Source organism: Thunnus maccoyii, chromosome 14 (assembly GCF_910596095.1).
Source record: "Thunnus maccoyii chromosome 14, fThuMac1.1, whole genome shotgun sequence".
NCBI classification, from domain to species: Eukaryota; Metazoa; Chordata; class Actinopteri; order Scombriformes; family Scombridae; genus Thunnus; species Thunnus maccoyii.
In genome coordinates, this window is record NC_056546.1 from 5,380,241 (window position 1) to 5,395,744 (window position 15,504).

The 15,504-nt window shown below is 37.0% G+C and overlaps 1 protein-coding gene across 1 annotated transcript in view; it reads left to right on the top strand.

Moving 5' to 3' along the window:
• Nucleotides 1-15,504, top strand: part of LOC121912124 — a 76,641-nt gene that overhangs the window by 39,376 nt on the left and 21,761 nt on the right. The window contains exon 2 of the mRNA XM_042434208.1: nt 8,658-8,762. Within this exon, the coding sequence (XP_042290142.1) occupies nt 8,658-8,762 (105 nt within the window). The remainder of the gene's footprint in view (nt 1-8,657; nt 8,763-15,504) is intronic.

A 15,504-nucleotide genomic window follows, 5' to 3' on the forward strand; every position in this document is an offset into this window, starting at 1 on the left:
TGACTTTTTAACCTTGACGCCTGCAAATCATCAAGTTAATGCTCGGTCAGCTCACAGAAACAGTTATTTAATGCCAATAAAAGCTCTCTTACTTCTATCTATATTGCATTTTCTTTCAGTTCACCTTTTAGGAACATTTCAACCCCCCCCCCCCCCTGCTGTCACAGACACTCCTTTAGAGCTGCTGTCAGCATCAGAATCCAACAACAAAAACAGTCCAGAGTCCAGAGAAAGCTTCACTGCAGCACAGACGCATGCAGTCAGCTCGGCCTTTATAGTCCCAGCTAGTGCAGCCTCTGCCGCTCTTTTTGCTGCAGTCCCTCAGTGCAGAACTCGAGCTCTACCAGTGTGATTCGACTCTGACAACACGCTCAAAAAAAATGTGAAGTAATCCATAAGGTCCCCTGCGTGTACAAACTGGGAAGTTGTTTTGGCTAACCGAAAATGCAGCAACTCCAACAGCTGAGTGAGCAGCAATACGCTCCCGAGAGACAAACACATGAAAAGCGGCCAAACTCGCCCCCTTGTAGTTTCTTTCACCATCAGCTGACGTGAAAAAAAAAAATACATCAGAGGATAGTGGAGGTAAACTCAGCTAAACTATAGTGATACAGAGAACGTGAGAATTTCATGCTAAACTGCTGAATAAATGCAGAAATAAAGTTGTTTGGTTTTCTTTTGCTGTGCTTGTTCACACAGTGATTTAGTTTGTCTTGTTAGTAATGACCTAATGACCTTTTTTTTTTTAACTATCACAAGAATTGTAGCTTATTTTCAGCTATAATTAATGGGAAAATAGTTTGAATACATCTCTAATGAATCACATACTTGAAATAATAAATCTGGAATCCTTTTTATATGTTTGGTCATCAAGGTAACCGTGGATACAGACACTCAAATACCAGGTTTATACTGTGGAGTCTATAGTAGAGCTGCAACAATTAGCCAATTAATTGAATAGTTCAACTATTTTAGTATTTTTTTAAGCAAAAATGCCAAATATTTGCCGCTTTCAGCTTCTCAGATGTGATGATTTAGTGCTTTTTGTCGTCAAACATGACAGTAATCTGGTTTTATTTGGGTTTTGAACATATGAAGACGTCACCTTTGACCTTTGACTGGGAAATTATAACAGGCATTCCTCATTGTTTCCTAACATTACCAAAACAAAGCGCAATTAATCGATTAGTATGGAAAATAATCGGCAGATTAATTGATAATGAAAGTAATGGTTAGTTGCAGCGTTAGTCTATAGGAACAAGATCAAGATGCCATAAAAAAACTGGAAGTGCATCCCTTTCAAACAAGGCTTTCCTTTCTAAAATATATTCTAAAATGAATTAATTACCAAACATTTTCCTGTACATTAGTGATGCAGTTGCTCCGTTACTTTCTTCCTTTGTAAATCTTCTTGCCTCCCTTTTAAAAAAACACAACAACTGTTCAACTGTAAGCAGAAAAGGGGGCCCCCCTATGATCTTGACCCACATCCAATTTCTAATAAACGAACAAGAAGCAACTTATTCGCCCAATTAACAGACCCTGCAAAGTGCTCATCAATTCAACCCCCACACAGAAAATGAAGGGAGTGATTTTTACATCTACTGTAAGCACAGAAAGCTACTGTACTGTTTGTTACACCGTCGAGTCTGTGAGAGTTTCTCAACATCACAGTTGGTTTGTTGCTTTGTTTGCTGCTAATATGGAAGCCTGGATGTCTTCACAACGAATTAATAAACTCCTGTTTGCCTCTAGAAGACCAGAACAGCCCACTAATATAATATAATATAATATAATATAATATAATATAATATAATATAATATAATATAATATAATATAATATAATATAATATAACATAATATAATATAATATAATATAATATAATATAATATATTCCTTATATGTAGGCTGAGTGCTGCATTTGGTCAACTACTTGTTTTCTTTTCCTTTCAATTAGATGAATGCACTCATTCTGATTGTATGGAGGGTGTTGGCCACCAAACACACACACTCTCTCTCTCTCTCTCTCTCTCTCTCTCTCATTTCATTTCACTTCGTTTCCCTTTTAATTTAAACCTTTATTGTCCCAGAAGGGTTTTTTTTTTTTTTTTGTTTGTTTCTCAACAGGATTTATGATGAAAAACATACAATAATAAAACTGAATAAACCGCACAATAAAACACACTGCGGCATGACATACACAGACCAAAAAAAAAAAACAATAGCTCCATATAGTCCTATAAAATGTTGATTATCAATGAAAAATATGACGCCCTTGCACAGATTGAAAGCATCATCATCTTGTCTGCAAATTAAGCAGTTAAAGTGCAGTGGGGATAAAGTAATCCCTTATTCTTTTACTCTTGAATTTTTTGGCACTCTGAGATGTTACCCAGAGGGCTCGCACACCGCCCTCGGTGGGGCTGACCGGGACAAAGCAGGAGCGGCATCAGCTTTCCTCACCATATGTTTCTCAGGGTTGAGTCAGTTGTTTTTTTCCCCACGCTGCACGCTTGTAACCTTCCTGGCTACTTTTCACCGAGCTCACTAATCTGTTCTTATTGCTAAAGGCTGCGGAGCCAAGCTACGATTCAAAAGGTTTCAAAAAGTATTTAATGAAACTCCAGTGAAACGACGTTTAATTTGATCATTTCCTGCAGAAGACACAAACTGCTGTTGCATCTTCCTACAGATTTGTTGTGTTTTTTTTTCCTCAGATATTTTGCCCACCGATTCAATTTTCTCGCCTTTTATCACAGTAGGTTCTCAAAGCGGGTTGAGACCTTGTCCTTAGTTTTTAAAGCAACTGATGAATCCGCCTCATCGCAGGGGCTCCAAACGATCAACATAAAGGCTGTTTCTACTGCAAAAATATTTTTAAAAATGACCTAACTTGACCCCCCCCAAAAAAACTTGATAAAAATGTCTATCTACATACTGGCTGTGGTTAGTCATTAGTGTTAAGAAACTACAAGCTTGGAGAAAGAACATAACCCTGAGGGAGGCAGAGGAGAAGAGATCTGTCAGTAAGAGAGTCATTTACAGGAGCTGCTCTGCGAGCAAGCGAGGCTGGAAAGAAAAGCTGCAGAGAGAAAGAGAGAGAGAGAGAGAGAGAGATTCACTTCACACGTCTTCACACTTCAGACTTATCAAGCCAGTTAGAAGACATCGAAAATCAAATTAGTTACAGCCGACAGCTTTGTTTCAGCAAAAGTAATACATTTCGAGATATTGACTCGAGCGAGGCATCCTAAGATGTAGTTATTTGATGCTTTTTTTTTTTCCTCCCTCCCTTTTTTTTTTTTTTTGTCTTCTTCCTCAAGTAAAAAAGTCAAAATGCATCTAATTGGGTGTTAACAGTCAGCACCCGACTCTGCAGCTCCGAGCAGGTTTTAGCCTCTTTTGGTTCGCTGTTTTGGTTTCCCGCTTGAACAAAGACTGCAGCAGCCGTTTCCAGTAAACAAAAAATCAGACAAGCCAGAGCGCTCACGCTAACTGTCTAGCATCAAACGACAGACACGACATAAACAAGCCACTGGTGAGGAAAGTGGAACATCGAGCTTCTAAAGAGTCAGATGTTTGTTTGGTTTTGTTGTTTTTTTTGGGTTTTTTTTAGATGAGATCAAACCAGAACTCAAAGGAGAGTGAATAATTAAATTAATCAGAAACATAATTTGGGGTTCTCATGTTGCTGTGTGTCAGCTGGATGTGTAACTGTTTCCTAACACATTAGCATTTTATAAGCCGATGGTATGTCAGGGATGTGTCTCTGTGAAAATTTGTTATGGATTTCTTCTACCAAAACAGCCAAAAAAATGATTTCATGAAAGCTCTGAGAAACGTGCGAGTTTTGTTACAATTAAACCAGATTGAAGCGTTTCAATAGACAGCTCACCTTCTTCTAGTCTAGTGAGGCTATAAAAGGGTTTGTTTTGATCAGATGAGAGAAGATGAGATGAATCGTTCTCTTCTTACTGAGACATCTTTCTGATTTTCAAGCTAAAAATATATGAAAGCTGATCTAATGACATCGTCAAAGTTCTCATCAATTATTTCATAAGAGGAAACGGCGCTCCGTAATAAGAGAACAGTAAATGAATGGCCTCATGTGTTTATTCACAGTCAACAGGCTGATAAATCTGCTGACATGTTTTGGCATAAAGCTTCTTCAGAGCATCAACTCATGATATTGATAACTTTGTTCTGGAGAATAGAGACATTTCTTCTATGTTTTAATGTATAACAGAGCTGCTATTGATCTATATGTTCTCCATTAATTGGTTAATTGTCTTCAAATGTCTTTGTTTTGTCCGTCCAACTGTCTAAAAACCCCAAAGATATTCAGTTTATTATCATGTAATATCACATTTGAGAAGCTGGAAACATTCAGCATTTTTGCTCAAAGAAAAATACTAAAACGTTTATTCGACTGTCAAAATAGTTGGCAATCAATTTTCTATTGATCAGCTAATTGATTCATGAACTAAATGTTGCCCCTAGTACTTGACATGTATGTGTGTATATATATGTGTATATATGTGTATATGTGGTATGTCTGTTATTTGTGTTTGTGATGTAAGTTATGTTATATCTTTGTGTGAGTACTATTGATGTATTTTATGTTTGTGTAAAAAATCGTTGCAGCTCCAGCAGCACAAATGTCACAAAATTGTGAAAAATGCTCATCACAGTTTCTCTGAGCCATCTCCAGATTACTCACTCTGTCCAACCAACAATCCAAAGCCTGAAGATTTCCATTTGATGACAATAAAAAAAAAGGAGAAAAGCAGGAAATACTCAAATTTCAGAAGATGCATCCGGTGAATGATTGCGTTTATACTAAATAAATCTGTTATTGTTGATTACATACAAAATACATGTTGTTTTTTTTTTGCCAGAATCATCCATAATATAATCTAACGTCAAGGTTCAGGAGTTTGAAGAAAGAAAAAAAATCAAAACTCTCATGAATAGTTTGTTAATGTGTTTGAGCAGGTTGATCTGCTTCAGTTGCCTCTCAGCATATTTTTCAGGCTAAAATCTAGTTTTAAAAAACTGAGCTTGCAAGATATAGTCTGTTTTTTTTTTTTGTTTTTTTTTTTGCCTGACCACTATTCATCTGAGAGTTTATCCTGTGGGTTTTGAAAAATTCATTCCCACTATGGGTTGGGCTATTTCCTTAACTCTTCAACAAAACTCTCCCTCAGCTGCAGTACAAAAAAAAAAACAACAAAAAAACAAAACAAAAAGCTATAAAGCTATGAGATGTTCACATGGCAACAAGACAATACATCCTTTATTTGGTTGCGACACAGTGTACCAAAAGCTTCTAAACTGTAATGTGTTTTAATTTGACTTTACTGAGGAGCAATTTCCAAGCTATCCAGCAAGCCATGTTTAATGGACATCCAAACCCATCTTCAGCGGGCTAATGCAACCCAACGACATCTTTAATGACATAATGCAAACCAATGCCGTCTTTGATTAAATAATGCAAATGTAATGTTTCGTTCTGTAATAGAATAATGTAGCATAAATTCGTTACTTAATGGAATTACGGTAGCTGCAGCGATCACTTGTCTGATGAGCTAATGCTGACTGAAGGAGGAGGAGATCCCTGGTGGTAATGGCGGAGGATGGCGGCTGTTCGGGGGGGGGCGGGGGGGGGGGGGGGGGGGGATTAAACAAGGTTGTCTGTGTTTCCCCTTCTGCTTTTGTCACTGTCTTTCTGTTTGTCTCCATCTGTCCTCTGTCACATTTTCAGTCTGGCTCGCTGGCTGTTTGTCTTTTCTTGTCTTTCTGGTCCTCTCCCATCCACCCTCCCCAGGAAGCTTTTCCACTGCGTTTTTTTTTTTTTTAGAGACAAAAAAGTTGGAAATTTCCAACTTATACAAACTGTGACACACACGCAGAGACACTCACACAGCATCCAGACCTCCACTGAAGGTCGTGTCACAGATTGAATGTTCCCTACTTTTAAAGATAAATCAATCTTCCATTAATGGAGATGGTGTGTGTGTGTGTGTGTGTCTGTCTCTCTCTCTATCTGTGTGTGTGTGTGTGTGTGTGTGTGTAGAGGCCTAAAAGTTCTGTGAAAATCTGTGAATGTCTGTGTGAGCTTAAGACCCACTGCTGTATTAAAAGCTATGGATGTATGTGGGTTTTGCAGATATATGTGTGTGTGTGTGTGTGTATGTGTGTGTGTGTGTGTGTGTGCGCTCACTCAGACACTCAGATTGCTGATCAATAGCTGTGATTGAAGGGCCCATTAGCCATCGGAAGCAATAGAGACAGCATCACTCCACATGACAAACTCTATGAGCATGCACACACACACAAATATACACACACACACACACACACACACACACACACACACACACACACACACACACTCCATATGACAGGTAACGAATGAAAAGCTCCAGTATGATGAATATATGTTCCCCATAAACACATAAACACATTTTACGACCTGCGCCGGCTCTGGCCACACACATTTTGTTTTTTTTTATGACGAACAGAGTCATAGTTTATAAATATGCAAACGTAACATGAAAGGTACGGTGCGGTATATTCCCAGTTTTCTCTCATGGGTGATATGTAGCAAAAAATTAACACTGCTGTCATGTGGAAAAGTAATATCAGTGATGAGAGAAGTGTTCAGCTGCTTTACTGAAGTAAAAATAGAAATACAGCAGTGTAAACATGCATTTATACATAAGCAAAGCTGCAACTAATGATTGTTTTCCATTATCGAGTCATTCTTTTGTTAGAAATAGTGAAGAATACATGTTATAATTTCCCATAGTCAAAGGTGATGTCTTCATATGTCTTGTTTTGTTTGATCAACAGTCCAAAACCTCTAAAAAATCATCACGTTTGACAAAAAAAGCATTAAATCATCACATCTGAGAAACTGAAACCTGCAAATATTTGGCATTTTTGCTTAAAAAAATGACTAAAACGATTATTACATTATCAAAATAGCTTCTGATTAATTTTCTGTCGGCCGAGTGATCGATTAATAATCGTTGCAGCTCTATACGTTATAAGTATCATCAGAAAAATGTACTTAAAATATCAAAAATAAAAGTAATAATTATGCAAAATAGTCAGTTTCAAAGTGTAAAATTGTGCACGAGATAACAATCTTTTATCTTGAACTTCAGGATAAAAAAACTATTATTTAGGAGGATTTCTGCGGCTCTTCTGTTCAGTTTTATTGCAGGACAATTTACAACTGAATCCTTCTAAAAGTGCATTTAAACTGTGTGACAATGATTGTGTAAGTTTATTGTTTATGTCACATTGTGTGAGACGAGTCTTGGTCTCAATCTGTGTCAGATTATCAGTGTGAGGCTGTCAGACTGTGTGATGAATTGTAGCGCTACGACGTAAAGCAGAAGTGCGTCATCCACCTGCAGCTCTGATGTCATCTTTTATTTGTGCGCCACGGACTTATTAAGGAGATCAAATGTGTTTTTTTTTCCCCTCTGAACTTTATTCCATAACCGCATTTACGCAAATGTCACGCCGCCCAGTTGACTCGGTGTTGTTACTTGTCATATTCTGATTGGTTTCTCTGTCGTCGTGGGTTGTAGCAGCAGTCACATTGTCAGGATTTTGCCTCAGGCTTTCTTTTGGTCGCCGAAGCTCCACATCGGTCGTCGGTGGACGTCTCACAGTGAAATCTAGGACACCGTTTCTTTCACGACTGTCAGCTTTCATCTCAGATGTCCCCAAAAAAACCTTTTACTAGTAGATGGTGCCTAAACGTGAAACCCAGCATACATACTGTAGCTTTACATAACTCCAACCTCCATATATCTAATCTTTAATCTATAGTAATGCATCAGGTTAATCATGTATTTGTGTGTAAAATGTAAAGTTAAACCTAGCTGTTAAATAAATGTATTGAAGTAAAAAGTGCAATATTTCCTTCTGATATGTAATACTTAAAAAAACATAAATTGGAAATGTTCAAGTACCTGAAAGTTGTACTTTAGTACAGTAGTAGTTGAGTAAATGTACTTAATTACTTGCTTCCACTTTAAAAAAATGACAGAGACTTATACAGAGATAAAAAATCTGTTTGTTTCTAAAGAGACGTTTTGGCAAGAAATACAGATTTAGTCAAAGAGAACGAAGCTTCGACTGAATATAATTGACTGAGACAGCTGTCAATCAAACCGTTGGCACTCAGAATCCTCAGAGCTCACTGTTCTTGGTTTTATTTGAAACAAATATGAGAACATTTGCGAAAGAAATACAACTGGCGAAGCAACTTCCCTCGTTGTTTTCTTTCTTTTTCAACTTAATTAGGTGAGTTCTGGAACCTAATCAATAGTTTCTCACAATAACTCTTCACTTTCTATTACCTGAGGACTGCTGGATACTATGCTGATCAGTTCCTTTATGCAGCAGAAAGACTTATCAACATAAGATCAGGGTTAAAACAAATCAAATCTGGGTATTTTTTCCCATTAAAACTCATTATAATCTGAAAAGGAAGACTTATATATCGTGTTACTGGTGCGATGACTCACCACAAAGACACACAATACAAGAAGTGAGATGACTTAATGAGACTTTAACTTCTTTTTCTTTCTTCCTTTCTATCAATCTGTCTCTCTCTCTCTCTCTTGTGTGCAGGAGGAAGGAGACTCCAGTTTCTACTGCGAGCTGTGCGATAAGCAGTACGTGAGACATCAACAGTACGACAACCACATCAACTCCTACGACCACCACCACAAGCAGGTGAGTCAGAGCTCCTTAACGAGGCACCCAGAGGTCTGCTTTATCCTGCCACACACAACACCTTAAACCCTCCTGACCAAGGTCATGGATTTGTTCCACCTCAGAGCTCTCCCGCTCCGGTTTCTGTTTCACAACACAACACACACTGTGGTCGACAAAATCACACAAACACATGAATTGTAGCACTTCTGCTGATTGATTTTTTATCACTGATATGTTAACACCCACTCAGAAAAACAGATTTTTTATGAATACATTCATTAAACGGTTGAACCAGATTCTTCCAGACCATCATAATATGTTAGGGTGATCATTGTGGATACTGGATTAGGGCAATATTGGTTTTTTATGGGTTTCTCAATTGATTTTCCATTGATTTTCTGTAATGATATATCAATAACTTCACATACATAATGTCATATATCATAATCTGTTGACTTCTTTTATTTTGTCTATCCTATTGACATATATGAGTTAAGTTAGACTAAATATTAGGAACATTGATTTATTGATTTATTTATTTTGGTAGTTAAGTTATAAAAACAAGGCAAACAAATTATGAAAGAAGTAAAATAATAATTAATTAACAGACACAGTACATATACACATTCTGCAAACATACGTATATACTTATACATGATTTTATGTAAAACTGAAGACAATAATACACTAAAGTGTTTAAACAGCTTCAACTTGATGAACAAATGCAAAAAAAGAAAAAAAAAAAGATTATAGCATTGACCGAAATGGTGTCGGCCACCTTACCACACACAAAAGTTTTATTATTTGAAGCTACAGAATTCAGACAATAACTAAACAAGTAATTATACATATACATATGTACGCGCACATAAACACATGTTCATTCACACACTGATACACACTGTAAACTGTAATAAAACATCATATCACAAGAAGTGATTTATAATGTATGTAGACTGTGATGGGATATCAAACATATATAATGTATATTTGTGTATCACATTAATTTAAAACAATTTTCAAGATTTCCTTATTGTACTATACATTTTTAGGTTCTCAAGATTGTTCCTGACGTTCGCTACGGTGGCCCTGAAGTGCAAAACGCTTCAGAAAACACATTTAAATCCCACTTTTAAAACGTGCGTTTAGGGTCCAAAAGGATATTTTGACACTGTGATATGTTGAAAGCATATCGACAATAACATCATATTAATACTCTTTGTTCAAATATCCCAGTATTTTTCAGTCTCTTCTTCTATCCTTGTAAACTCGGTTTAAAATTTGTATATTGACACTATTGAGAAGAAAGAACTTCTACCCAATCAAAACATTTTTGTAAAATGTTGTTGTTGTTTTGCATCTCAGGGCCACCGAAGATCCACTTTTATTGAAATGACTGAAATTAATTTAAACTTAAATATTCCTTAAGTTGACATTTGCTGCCTTTTTTTTACAAACATGTTTAACATATTTGATTGCAACACATTTTTACACACTTTAAAAGTTATTTGTGCAATATTATAGTCAATCAGGTCATTGATTCAATCACCCAATACAGCCTCCAAAATAACCACAAAATAAATCAACAACTGAACATAATAATTGTTTTGAAGGTTCTTGTATTAGACTGCAGCAGTGTTTTTATCCATATCAACTACTCCCATTATTATTTGAAGGAGAAGCTTTTTCTTAATGAAAAAAGAAAAAAAACATGAAATAATCTATCTTGTACGATGTCTCGCTCGATATTTTGTTATTATTTGCTGCAACAAAGCTGTAATTAATTTGTATATCTTATAACTGACTGAAGAAGTCTAATTGTATCAATTATGAGCGCTAATTGTTATGAGGATTAAAAAAACCCAACTAGGGCATCTTCATTACAATGCTTTCAATAAAGCAAAAAAACAACAACCCATTAATGATGACAGTTATCTAGGGCGTCATTCTAGGGTAAAATCAATAGTATATATGCCACTGATTACATAATAGCACTCAGTTTATCAATAATGCAAAGTGATAACTTAAAAAATGGAAGGACTTGTCACTTTTCTGTGATATTTCTTCTTGTCTTGTCGTTTTCAGTCTAATGTAAAACCAGTTTGTTTCTCCATGTTGGGATGTGGAGGAAGGCGACTGAGAACTTGCAGCTGTTTGGGTGTTTAGAAAATTATAGGCGCTGGGAGGAATGTATTTACTGCAATTATCATTTGTTCACTTGCGAGCGATGAAAGAGGCATAATATTTTTCACAGTTAGCTGTGTGTCAGAGTTATTAGGTTTACTTGAGGATGCGGAGCATTTAGGGTATATTGTTTAAGACTGTAACTCTTGAAGGAAACGCAGCTGCACACACACACACACACACACACGCACACACACACTGTCGCTAAGCTGCCCGTCTTTTAGTTCACGGTCAGTCATGCTCCCATCTTCTTTTGGAAATGGAAGCCGTTCGCTGAGAGGCGACGTCACACGGCGCTTGATTCGCCGGCGTGACGGATGCAACGAGACAGACTGAGAAAAACAACCGTATGCAGTTTATCTGCTTAAAGAGGCTGTATGTTATTCTAATTGAATATATAGTTTAAACAGTTAGAGCCACAAGTAGTAGAGAGGTGACAGGTAGAGTTTGCTCTGCTGACAGGAAACAATGAGTATGAGGTGAAAGTGCTGCTATATTAAAGGTTTACATCAATATGAGATGAACTGTGCCCTCCTATCTGACACTTTAACCACGTAGTGACAGTTTTATGTCAAATCTTATCTGTTTAAGTATAAACTATCCACATATCTACAGCTTTCTGTGTGCATGTTGGAGTAGTGAAAGCAAGCGGCAACTATGACAACTTGAGGCTGAAGCCGATGTGGAAGCGTCAACGTCTCTCTAGAAATACTAAGTCAGTCTTTTTTTTCAACAAGTCATTTTGGTCTCAATCTCTAAATAAGCGTCCTGGTGGTCATTTTGATGTCTGCCATGTGAGTGTTGATTGACAGCTGTGATTGACAGCTGGCTCACCACCGAGTCAAACTATTGTCACAATATTTCAGTAAGTTTTAATGTTATTTGATACCTGCCCTGTTAGCACAATTTAGCTAAAGCAGCAAACGTTAGCCCAAATGTTCGTTTTGGTCCGAGGTAGCAGGACGAGTTTCCAGAGCGTGAAACTCCTTATTTAAAAGGTCCTGGCTCCAAACGGAAAACATGACGCCGACCAGCTTCGATCCAAACCAATGAATGATGTCACACCTCTCTATGTCTCCCCTGATATACAGTCTACAAGTGAAACACTGCTACGGTGTTTAATTACTGTGACTGGAGATGCTCTTCTTCTCCTCCTCTTGAGAAATCGACCCGTACCTCGGGTCCAAGTATATTAAGGCTAAGATGATGGTAAATTCCATCTTACACACCTTATTAGGCTTAAAAGGTGTTTCCCAAAAGCATCGTAATGCAAAACGCTCTTAGAAATGATCGTAGATTAATGAGTGACTCCTTGATCATCGTAAGAAGCTCCAGAACTTGGAGGAAGAACCAGAAACTACATGTTTGATTGAAGTTCTCATTGTTTTTGTACATTTTTTAAGTCTCTACTTTGTTCATGAACACTGATGTTCTTTGTTAAGTGGCATTTGATGTAAATTGAATGAAACTAAACTAAACTAAATCAACAAATAAATTCAATAATTGATCTGCCAGTTTATATCATCCTCCTTTCCCTCTTCTCGTATAATATCTTCATCTCTTCTGGCAGAAATGTCACTTCCCTGCTGGTATATTTTTAGCTTCCATATCTTCTCTTTTCCTTTTTCATTTGTATGTTTTTCTCACGCTTACATACAGCAGATCTTATACAGAAATAATGACAGAATGACGCATGTTCATGAAACTGCTTCATTTCACTTTTAATATGATCTTCAGCGCAACATCTGCCTCCAGAAATCAATCAAAGTTCACTTTCTTAAACCAACTTTCCACCCAGTAACATGAATCATAAAGACTGTTTACTGCACATTAAGCATCATTTTCATACTGAATACCGAGTATAAAACATTTATTTGTGTCTTTTATAACATTTAAACTTTGCGATGTTGTGTATTTTCGTTACATAGCTTACAGACAGTTCTAAGATTGAGCTGGGTCATCCATTTGGTATCAGCAATGTCAACTAACTTCATCACCCCAGTGAACCGCAATTACCTGCAATTTCAGTACATTATATCAGCTCAGATAATGCTCATTTAATGGGATTAGCCGCTGACATTTTCACTTATAACAGCATCAGTAAAGGCGAATTACCTTCTTAAATGAGACACTGGATGATATTTCAGATTTGAAATATGCAGTGTCTTAACAGAAAAAAAAAAGAAAAGAGGAAATCTGTGCTGTTGAAGCAGTTCCTTATGCTGAAAATATAGTCTCTAGAATTTAATGGAATTTCTTCTGCCTCATGCGTTATTATCCTTTTTATATCTACATGGATCAGAGTGGATTACCTCGCTTATACGTCTTCTCAGCTAAACATAAATATTGTTTAGTCAGTCAGTGTTTGGGGGAATACACTGGAGCCTTTTTTTTAATTTTTTATCTTTGTCAACCTTGTAATAAATTTAACTTTATTACTCCAACAAACAGGAGAATCTGTGTATGAGTGTTATTCTGAGTGGTGATGAAGTTGTTGAAGTTGTAGTTATTGGAGAATAATCCATACCGATCAGAATGCTCGTTTGTGTGGTATTGAACCAGAAAAACATGTAATATGATGTTGTGATCACCAAACTGAGAGGTCAGTTATCAGTTAGCTGGTTAATTATGTGTGATATAATCTATAGAGTCTGTCTTTCCAGGAAAAACCACACAATAGGTCGTAATTTCAACCGTCCAAAAATGACACATAGTTACGTTTGAGTGACAGATGCCATCTAGCAGCTGTAGTAATTACGACCTGGAGCAGCGGCGAAGGTCAGATGACGTACTGTATATAAATGTCGACACATTTCCAGACTCAGAGGAGCGGGTGGGGTCACCAAACCCTGAGGAAGAGTGTCGGGCTCTGAGGACAATTTGACATAGTGGCCAAACTGTGTAATTACAACTTCCGCATAACATTACTGAACATAACTGAAGACGCTCTTAGAAATGATCGTAGATTAATGAATGACTCCTTGAGCAAAGCGTTTCTAAATGTATGCCATATCTAATAGGCACATTTTTGCATGAACAAAAAACCCAAGTACCTCCCCCTAGTTGCACCTTTCTAGTTAATGGACCAAATATGGCGTCACCCATCCATGTCCCCTCTTGGACAACGATTGGCCTGTAGTCACATGACCATATCCAACCCATCTTTGTAGATGTCCCATTGGCTGATATGTGTCTGGATGTTTATGATTGGTTGTCTTTCTATATATATATTTTTTTAACCTTTTTTCATGCCCAACTTACTTTATTTAAATGGTGTTTGTAATGTGTTTTATGATGACCCTGATGAAGGCCACAAGCCGTCGGTCAACTAATAAAGTTGTTCTTCATACTACAAGTGTTGCTGGAGGTCTCATCTTTCTTGACTCCTCGAGCATCTTAAGAAACTCCAGAACTTGCAGGAAGAACCAGAAACTACATGTTTGATTGAAGTTCTCGTTGTTTTTTAGTCTCTACTTCGTTCATGAACACTGATGTTCTTTGTTAAGTGGCATTTGATGTAAATTGAGTGATGATGATGATAATGATGTTTAAATTAGAGAGTAAAACTAAATCACACACACATAAATTCAATAATTGATCTGCCAGTTTATATCATCCTCCTTTCCCTCTTCTCATATAATATCTTCATCTCTTCTGGCTGAAATGTCACTTCCCCGCTGGTATATTTTTATCTTCTCTTTTCCTTTTTCATTTGTATGTTTTTCTCATGGTTACATACAGCAGATCTTATACAGAAATAATGACAGAATGACGCATGTTCATGAAACTGCTTCATTTCAGTTATATGATCCTCATCATGACATCCGGCTCCAGAAATCAATCAAAGTTTCACTTTCTTAAACTTCTGAACAAACTGTGTAATTACAACTTCCTGGTCGGAGACGTGATGCACACTGAGAGAGCATTTTCCCTGCACATAATAATCAGAAAAGCAGCTGTTGTCAAACTGTGAATGAATGTTTCTGAGCGAAACGACTCGTTTGATTAACAGATTCTGATCCATTTGGTCCGATAACATTTGGAAAGTCTAAAAGAGCCACATGATTAAATTATTTTATCGCCATTCAAGTGAAAAAGGAGCCAACAGGATGTTAGCCGGCTCGGCCAGAAAAATGCACCATTAAGCAACTTTCATAGAATTGACTGGGCGCCATATTTGAATGCGGTTCTCCTTAATGCGTCTATGTTTGTAACAGGAGACTATTCGCTTCCTGTTTCCAAATGCACGATCGTCTCCTAACCTTAACTCTGTGGTTATTATTGTAGCCATGACGACGAAGGTTGCCTAACTTTAAGGACGAAGTAACTTTAACCACATGTTTCTTTTGTGCCTAAATCTAATCAGATCTTAACCACAGTGTTGTCATCATCATAAAACATCATTATTTTTGAACAGTGATTTGTTTTGTAAAGCTCAGACAGATGTTGTCCAGCTGATTAGAAAACGCTCCTATAGGCCGTTCTTGAGTCACGATGTCAAACAACATATTTCATCGTTTAATTTCTAACCAAAGCTGCATATCAGGCCAAACAACCTGCAACTAAATTAAACGTT